Consider the following 8,648-nt stretch of genomic DNA (forward strand, 5'->3'; position numbering starts at 1 on the left):
TTATACGGCAGAAAACTGGTACTTTTTGTCGAGCAATTAAATTGCAGTAGCAAGCCGAACCGTTACAAAAAGTACTTTTTCTGCCTAGGCAGCAAAATTGTTTCCATGTCAACGAGCGCTTTTCATTACTTGTAACAAAATTGCCTATTTTACTGCCTAAAAACAGCTAAAAAATCGTGACTTTTTGTGACGTTTGAAGAAAAAAGCTTTTACAATACAATGGCAAAGAAATTTAATTTTTCTGTGGATAAATTAACGTAGAAACGTTGTTTACCTGGCTATTTTCGGAAAAAGAATGTAAAGTTTATATCCAAAGCAAACAATTTTTTTTAATTTGTACCTTACCAAATGCATTTTAGACCGAAATGAATAAATCCAATACAATTTACAATTCGTTTTTTTTAATGTTGGGTAATATAAGATTAGTGCAACTTAGATAACCTTCGCACCATTAAACCATTAATAAATAAACTTCTGCGACCGGGAAAAACCACATCAAAAAAACCTTTTGCTTGCATCTTTTTAGATTATTTTTGTTGCATCAAGACAGATTAATTTAAAAATATCTCGAACTGTTTCAAAAAGAAATTGATATTCTTCGAATTTCTTAAATTCCAATGACGGCAATATTTTACCCCTACTGAACCATTAGGATATAAAAGATTAAAATGACACGAAGAGAGCAGAAAGAATCATCAGCTAAAGTAACCACAAATACAAAACTACATAAAATATCCAAGATGATGTTCAAGACTTTATTGGTTCTTCTTCTCCTGAATCTGTGCCATTTGACGTAGCAATGTCGCCCCGACTGGTTCAACAATTGCAAGAGAAACTCTGACTGTTGCTCTGGATGGTGCTTCCGTGGTAATAATGGAGATTGGCTCAACGGACTCTGCAAAACCGACGTAATCATGTTTTGTGAAACTGAAAGCACATTTTTTCGTTTGTGTTGCTTTTTTAATGATAATTAAATTTTTATACTACTGAAATTCAAAAATCTTCCTTTCCCTTGTCTACCGACCAATCACTGGTATAATATAAACGACCAAAAAAATTGAGATTCATAGCACAAGGTTAAAACAACCACATATGTACAATACTTTTTTTACAACGGTGAAACCGTACTTACTTATTTACTTACCGGAAGCAACCACAGCTTGGAGCTGAAAAAAACGGAAATAAACAAACTTTTTATCTTTCAAGTTCCTTGTTCCGGTAATTAATTTAATAACATATTCATATGTTTTTGATAATGGGTACCCACAGTCTTTATAATTGACTAACTTGTATCATTTACATTCTAAACAAAAAAAAGTATTATACACCACATAAATTATGGTTTCCGACTACGATGAGCAGTCTCCATTTTACCTCAAAATGAACAGTGTTGCAGTTATTCTCGGAATAATATTTATACCCCAAAGTTACACGACCCATCAGTGGACAGAAAAAAAGATCAACCAACGGTTCCACGTCGAATTCGAGTGGACCTTTTTAAATTTCACTTGGCCCAACGAAAAAGTCTACAATGATGCGATTATCACTCAAAAATACATCCCAGGAAACAGCGGTCCTGCCACAATCAAATTCTACAAGAACAAATTTTACGTAGCAATACCAAGGATCTGTGATGGCGTCCCTGTAACAATGGGGTACGTCTCTGCCGACGAAAACACCCCAAAAGTGAACCCCTTAATTTCACCTTTTCCTGACTGGCAGACAAATAACCTTAAACCACCCTCTTGTGACAAACTCTTAAATGTACAAAGTATGGAAATTGACAAAGATGGTATCATGTGGGTCATTGATGGGTTGCGGACAAATGCAAACGTACAGTGTCCGCCGAAACTAATCTTATACGACCTTAACCACTACTCTGCCGTAATTCTCAATTTCAATTTTCCTGAAGAAATTTCGTTGAGTCAAGGCGGTTTTTTGAACGACATTGTTGTCGACGACAGAGACGGAGCTTTTGCCTACATAACCGACCACAGTGCGATTGATCCAGGTTTGATTGTTTACTCAAGAGCTAAAAATCGAGCATGGAAACTGAGAGACGCTTCCATGTTCCCTGAAAATTTTGCTTCCAACTTCGTCGTAGACGAGTACCAGTTTAACCAACTTGAAGGCATAGATGGTATCGCGTTGTCCCCTGCAGGTTTGCCAGGATCCAGAAAACTGTTCTTTACTTCACTTGTTGGTGTTCATCTCTTCTCGATAAGTACTGATTTTCTAAAAAATGAACAAGTTGTTATGGAAGGTAGCTGGAGAGCGAACATCACGCGAATTGGAGCAAAACAAGCGCAAAGTGATGGAATGATCATCGACAGCACTGGCGTTCTATATTACGGATTACTCCCGCTGTACGGAGTTGGGAGTTGGAATATTAACACACCATTTTCAGCAAAAAACATTGTAGACCACAACAGGAAGACGATGATTTGGGCTGACAGTCTTAGTTTCGATGACAGAGGATATCTTTATTTGCTTGCGAATCAGCTTCACAAGTATTTTTTAAGTAGATGTAATTTTTACAAAAAAGAAAATATCAGGTTCCGGCTTCTGAAATACTACACAGGCACTCAAAGTTACTTGTTTTAATAATAAAATTTTTTTTTTTTTGAATAAAACCGAATAAATGCAACATACTTTTTGCACAACTTTCATATTTTTGTCATCTGCTTTCGTCAATTTGAAACCAATAAACCACTCAAAAATTATTATAAAAAGATAATAAAAATTTAACCAGTGATATTGCAAAATTTTAATGGACGAGATAACACCTAATATAGTCAACTGATCTAGTCACATCAGTATAAAAGTAAAACATTTATGAAACCAATTTAGTTATATCTCAAGATGACTACGCTCTTTAGCCCCATAACTCTTCGGGGAGTTACTTTCAAAAACCGCATCGGTGTTGCACCCATGGGAATGTGCTCTGCTGAAGATGGTTTTGCAAGTGAGTTCGATTTGGTACACATTGGGTCTTTGGCTACGGGAGGAGTAGGAATGGTCATGCTTGGAGTTACTGCTGTTGAACCAAGAGGACGGGTAACACCAAACTGTCTCGGAATATGGAAAGACGAACAGGTTGCGAATTTATCCAGAATTGCCAAATTCATTAAAAGTCAGGATGCTGTACCTGCGATACAGTTGGGTCATTCTGGTCGAAAAGGTAGCTGTGACCTTCCATGGTTAAGTCGGAGTTCCATTGCAGAAAAAGATGGTGGATGGCCTACAATTGGACCTAGTCCTATCGCGTTTGGTGATGGTTATAGTAAAGTTCCAAAAGAAGCTACTCTTGAGGATATAGAAGAAATTGAAGAAGTAAAAAAGTTAGTTATACTGAAGTATCTGTAGTAATTGATTTTTTTAGGCTTTTGTTACCGCTGCTAAGCGAGCTGACAAAGCAGGATTTAAACTAATCGAGTTGCACTTCGCACATGGATATCTAGTCAGTTCTTTCTTATCTCCAGTATCTAACAAGAGAACCGATAAATATGGAGGTACTCTGGAAAACAGAATGCGCCTAGCTCTGGAAATAGTAAAAAAAGTAAGAAAAGCCATACCATACCAAACAGTCCTTGCAGTGCGCATATCAGTAAGTGACTATGCCACAAATGGTTGGGACATGGACCAAACTCTAGTACTGTCAAAAAGAGTCAAAGAGCTTGGAGTCGACCTTTTCGATTGTAGTTCAGGAGCGATGAATTCAGAAGTCAAACTAAATCCTTTGGTTACGAAATTTACGCAGATTAATGCAGCCAGAAAAGTCCAGCAAGATGTTGGTATTCCGACTTGTGCTGTTGGAATGATTACAGACCCGTTAAATGCAGAAGAGATCCTCAGTACTAACGGTGCTACTTTTGTTTTGCTTGGTAGAATATTACTCAATAATCCACACTGGGCGTTTCATGCAGCCGATCTTTTGGCGAATGAACGATCGTTTAAGTATCCAAATCCATATTCTTGGTGCATTGGTTGGACGGCTTTCGCAAAGTGGAGAAGATTGTTATCTGAAAATGCTCAACAATGATGGTTAATTAACTACAATAAATTAAAATATATTTTTCTTAGAGCATAAAGCTTTGTATTTATTTTTAAATTACATTTATTACATTTTCAGGATAAAATGAACACGACCCAATTTAGTTATACCAATTTACAAAAAAATAAATTACATAATTGTAGTCGATTACCGACGACACAGAAATAAAAACTGGCTTTATTTTATTAAGTACCATATAAACATACAAAAAAATTATATAATAAATCAATCATGTACAACGCTTAGCCTTGCATGGTCTCGATGGAATGTAATCCTTTCCGAAATTCAAATTAAAAACGATGGCACTATGATCGCTAACTCCGTCAACAACATGTGCATCAGTAACAAACCTGCTATCATAATAAACCACCTGATCTAACCCTCTTCCACCAATATGAGTCGATGGAAATGAGGTGTTATAATATTTGCTAAATCCAAGTGTAGAAACTTTTTCACAATTAAAATCACCAACCATTGCAAACGCGTCGTGACCATTCATGATCTTATCACAATTATCATTCATCACTTCCACAAGCATTTTGTCTATAAAATAGAAATAGTTCAACAATATTATTTTTATTGTATGTATTACCTTCTGAACTTGATAAGCCAGGTGGTCTGTATGCAAGAATAAAACCGAATTTAAAAGGACTCGTGTTTCTTCTCACGCATTTATTACACAAGTATTTGTAAGAACCCAGAAAATTCATCAAGTTGTCTTTGTAATCCAGGTGATTAAATCTGGAGAAAGAAAATTTCGATTCGATTGTTCGAAACGCTACTAACAAACCACCGCCTCTTCTGTCTGAGCCTGAGAGATGTCGAAACATGCTAGAATCATGATCAGCGCCTCTGTCTTGTCGAAATATAGAATATCCCGTCATAGAAAGAAGTCCTTCGATCTCATTATCTTCATGAGTGTTGTTCAACCATGTCTCACAAACAGCCACAATGTTCGGCCTATGCAAGAAGAGTAACTCTCGGATCTTCCTCATTTTTTCTTGAGCATAAGCGTAATCAGAGTTCATACTTCTCGAGTTGAAATACAGAACTTTGAGTCGGATGTTCTTACACTTGCACGCCTCGTCATCATCATCAGACTGTTTCTTCATTGTTTCGCTTAATGCGGAAAGTTCTTGTTGTTTTTGTTGACAGAAATTAATAATCTTTCTTACTTCTTCTGTAAGCACATCTTTTTCATTGAATTCTTTTATTAAACTCCCGATTTCATAAGCGGTCAGGACCACGGAAACCCCCACTGTGGCCACTGACAAAACTTTTCCAGCTGTGCTCATTCCTGTTTTAGTACCAGTTTTAAGAGCCGCGCTAGAGGCGCTAGCCCCGGCGCTTCCAAAAGATGCAGCTTCTTTTGCAGATATTTCGACTGTTTTTAAAATCTGTGCCGAAGAAGTGACACCGAATTTTCCAGCAGCAATAGCCGACGACACCGATTTTTCCAAGCTATCATAAACTTTTATCATTCCGAGAGTTCCAGAGAGAGCCGTCAGGTTTATCTCGAGAAATGTTTCAAAACCTGGTTCTGCTATTAATACTTTCCTATTTCGGTCCAAATCCATAACTATTCGATTTCTACATAAATAAATAAACATTAAACTTAAACGCGAGAAGGTTTACCTTAGTATGTCTTTGACGATAATTCCTTGGCACGCAGACAAATCGTGCATCGCTTGTTTGGAGTTGCTTAGTCTAACTTTCGGAGTATTTTTTATGATTGATCCATACAAGAATAGTTGAGTAGACTCCACCAAAGACAACACATTTTCTTTCAAGGCTAAATAAACAAAGTTAAAACAAGTTGTACTGTCAACATTTACTCACAATCCAAAGAGATGCTGTGAGCTGTCTCTTGATCGTAGTTTTCTTTTGCTAGATAATTTAAACACGCTTCGTAGATACCAAGTTTATCATCCAATTGTTTCCCTATTTTTTCTAATTGGCTCACAAAGTCTTTCAATTGTTCTAGATGTACTTCTTGAGCCTTTTTATAAGCATAATCAGAAATAATATTTGTTGCTCCTCCAGCTACCGATGCAGTTACTCCAATACCCGCAGCAACTACTAGTGAAAGCCCGGCTAAATAATTGTGGAAAAAAAATTAAGAAAAGCATGTTTAGACTATTAAGTATCTATCTAAATGGTGGAGGTCAAACAACGATCTTTACAACCTTGATACACAAATAACTATGGATACCGGTATATATTTGGCAGAGTAATTTTAGTTATTATCTACCATACAATACCTGTGAAAGGTGCGAGAGCCGCAGCAGTAACAGTCCCAGCAGTTCCCACTGTGCCCAGAACTGTACCACTGGTTTTAAGTCTCAACTTGTCCTCGCGTTCTTCGACCAATTCTTTTTCCAATTTCTTCAGAGATTCAATAATCGAATCCAATTTTGTAACGCTTGAACAAATCGATTTCAAAAAATCATCGAAGTTTGTCATCTTGGCCTTAACGCTCACAGAGCATCAACTTCGCGAAATCGTAAAATAAAACTGACGCTTACATCAGGGTCAATTGTGCTGATAGCTAAGACGCAAATAGCTCAGAGCAGTTACTATCAACATTTGAACAATGAATCACTGTTGAAGTATTTGCCAATTGCCGGCATTCCTGTGATTCCTCTTTACGAGGAGATATTGTAATTTACGGGTTGCTTAGGAGAGCGTTCAATAGGTTACGTCATCTCCAGGTGCAAAAAACTGATAATCGTAGATATTGACACGATAATGACAGACACGCCTTCCAACAGTAACTGGGGAGGAATTTTTATTTGATCGCCCGATACTCGAAACGCAAAATTACGTATTATTGTATAATTACTTTTGAGAGATAAATTATAAGGACCTTGACATTGAAATTATTCTTCGAACGTCTGAAATTCCAATGATGGCATGTCGGTAAAGTCTTATCACAATCACTTTTACGGAATTGATAAACCAAAAGTGCAATAAACAAAATTTTTTGGTTACATTGAAAATAATCACTTTTTTCATTCTGCGTTTATTCGAATTTTTTATTTTCACCCCAAATGAAAACTACATCTACTTACTACATCTTACAATTATAATCCATTAAAATTTTCATCCCAAGCAACATCTTGCAATGATTCAAAACAAATAACTCTTAGTACCAGTGAAGTACTTTAAAATCCTAAAATTGATTTCAATTTTCTTCTTTTTATACTGACATTTTTGAATAGCAAATTTTTCCATGTGATCTGCTAGTAAATAAAGATATCCTTTATCGTCGAAAGCGAAACTATCGGTCCACACCATAAGATCGTAATTTTGATCCACAATTTTTTCTTTAAAAACAGTATTGGTGTCCCATTTTGCAACAGCATAAGATGGCACCAACCCATAATACAACACTCCAGATGAATCCACTATCATGCCATCACCTTGAGCTGACCGTATTCCAATAAATTTAACATCATTTCTCCAATCACCTTTAGCAAGAGTTGTTTCGCTTTTAAGGATGTCGGTGCTAATCGCAAAAAGCTTGTAACTTGAAAAAGGAGTATAATAAACAAATCTTTTTGAACCTGCTGGTGATAGTGCAATTCCATCTATGGGTTCTAGTGTTGTCAAAGGAACTTTTTTTACCTCAAAATTCGAATTGCGTTCTGGCATCATCGAAGCGTCTCTAAATTTCCAAGCACGATTTTCAGATCTGGAGTACACGATTAAACCTGGATCTATGTAACTATGATCTGTTATGTAAGCGAAACCTCCACCGTCATCATCGATAACTAAATCATTTAAAAATCCACCAATAATCGAGCACACTTCTTTCGGAAATTCGTAACTTTGCACCACAGAATTCTTGTTTAAATCGTACAGAACTAGTTTCGGCGGGCACTTCGATTTGGGGTTAAGCCGCACTCCATCAATAATCCACATGATGCCATCTTTATCGATTTCTATACTTTGCACGTTTTCAAAGAGTTTGTCACAACTCGACTTGCTGGGATCGTTTGTTTCCCAGTCTGGAAAAGGTGTGACAAGAGGATTATGTGTTAAAGTCTTCTTATCGGTGGAAAAGTAACCCATTGTAACAGGAACACCATCACACAGTCGTGGTATAGCCAAATAAAATTTGTTTTTGTAGAATTTTATACCAGCCATAGCGGTATTCTCTGGAATATACCTCTTGGTATCGATAGCGTCCTTGTAGATTTTTTCGTTGGGCCAAGTGAAATTCAAAAGGCTCCATTGATATTCGAGTTCAAACCTTTTTTTTTCTGCATGGGCACCGAAGTGGCAGTAACAGAAAGACAAAAATATCAGAACGATAACAACAGCGTTCATTTTCAAAGTGCTGACTTCTGATCGTGTGCAGAAAGCATTTACTTATATACGTTATCGAAAAGTGTTCAACAAAACTTCTTAATAAGTCCATTTTTATTTTATACGGCGCATTTTGTCAGATAATGATGTCCATTAATCTGTTGTTAAAGCTTATCTACCTGTTGGTAAAGTGCTATGAAAGGTGACATTGGGAATAGCAAAGATAAAAATATATAAATATTACTTCTATTAAAAAACAATTTAAAAACAAAATTGGCATTTT

General features: G+C 36.4%; 4 protein-coding genes and 1 pseudogene across 4 annotated transcripts; 2 read left to right on the top strand and 3 right to left on the bottom strand.

Annotated features, from left to right (window-relative positions):
• Positions 1 to 8,648, bottom strand: part of LOC148178875 (sodium-coupled monocarboxylate transporter 1-like) — a 47,029-nt pseudogene that overhangs the window by 22,046 nt on the left and 16,335 nt on the right.
• LOC148178881 (dopaminechrome tautomerase-like) lies at positions 1,381 to 2,604 on the top strand. The gene has a single exon (XM_088031399.1). The coding sequence runs from the start codon at positions 1,381 to 1,383 to the stop codon at positions 2,602 to 2,604; it is 1,224 nt and encodes a 407-aa protein (XP_087887525.1).
• LOC148178882 (uncharacterized) lies at positions 2,801 to 4,091 on the top strand. Its single transcript, XM_088030144.1, has 2 exons — positions 2,801 to 3,333; positions 3,383 to 4,091. The coding sequence occupies exons 1-2, from the start codon at positions 2,863 to 2,865 to the stop codon at positions 4,040 to 4,042; spliced, it is 1,131 nt and encodes a 376-aa protein (XP_087886270.1). The 5' UTR covers positions 2,801 to 2,862; the 3' UTR covers positions 4,043 to 4,091.
• Positions 4,218 to 6,563, bottom strand: LOC148178883 (uncharacterized). Its single transcript, XM_088030137.1, has 5 exons — positions 6,316 to 6,563; positions 5,894 to 6,148; positions 5,690 to 5,846; positions 4,647 to 5,644; positions 4,218 to 4,597 (listed from the first exon to the last, which is right to left on the bottom strand). The coding sequence occupies exons 1-5, from the start codon at positions 6,515 to 6,517 to the stop codon at positions 4,284 to 4,286; spliced, it is 1,926 nt and encodes a 641-aa protein (XP_087886263.1). The 5' UTR covers positions 6,518 to 6,563; the 3' UTR covers positions 4,218 to 4,283.
• On the bottom strand, positions 7,081 to 8,420 carry LOC148178884 (protein yellow-like). Its single transcript, XM_088030141.1, has one exon. The coding sequence runs from the start codon at positions 8,384 to 8,386 to the stop codon at positions 7,184 to 7,186; it is 1,203 nt and encodes a 400-aa protein (XP_087886267.1). The 5' UTR covers positions 8,387 to 8,420; the 3' UTR covers positions 7,081 to 7,183.

This window comes from Gnatocerus cornutus, chromosome 2 (genome assembly GCF_029298725.1).
Source record: "Gnatocerus cornutus isolate USDA-ARS CGAHR chromosome 2, icGnaCorn1.1, whole genome shotgun sequence".
NCBI classification, from domain to species: Eukaryota; Metazoa; Arthropoda; class Insecta; order Coleoptera; family Tenebrionidae; genus Gnatocerus; species Gnatocerus cornutus.

Coding starts and splice junctions, on each gene's coding strand:
- LOC148178881 (XM_088031399.1), top strand. CDS start 1,381: ATGAACAGTGTTGCAGTTATTCTCGGAATAATATTTATACCCCAAAGT.
- LOC148178882 (XM_088030144.1), top strand. CDS start 2,863: ATGACTACGCTCTTTAGCCCCATAACTCTTCGGGGAGTTACTTTCAAA. Junction 3,334..3,382: donor ATATAGAAGAAATTGAAGAA/GTAAAAAAGTTA, acceptor TGATTTTTTTAG/GCTTTTGTTACCGCTGCTAA.
- LOC148178883 (XM_088030137.1), bottom strand. CDS start 6,517: ATGACAAACTTCGATGATTTTTTGAAATCGATTTGTTCAAGCGTTACA. Junction 6,149..6,315: donor GGCTCTCGCACCTTTCACAG/GTATTGTATGGT, acceptor ACAATTATTTAG/CCGGGCTTTCACTAGTAGTT. Junction 4,598..4,646: donor TGGCTTATCAAGTTCAGAAG/GTAATACATACA, acceptor TCTATTTTATAG/ACAAAATGCTTGTGGAAGTG.
- LOC148178884 (XM_088030141.1), bottom strand. CDS start 8,386: ATGAACGCTGTTGTTATCGTTCTGATATTTTTGTCTTTCTGTTACTGC.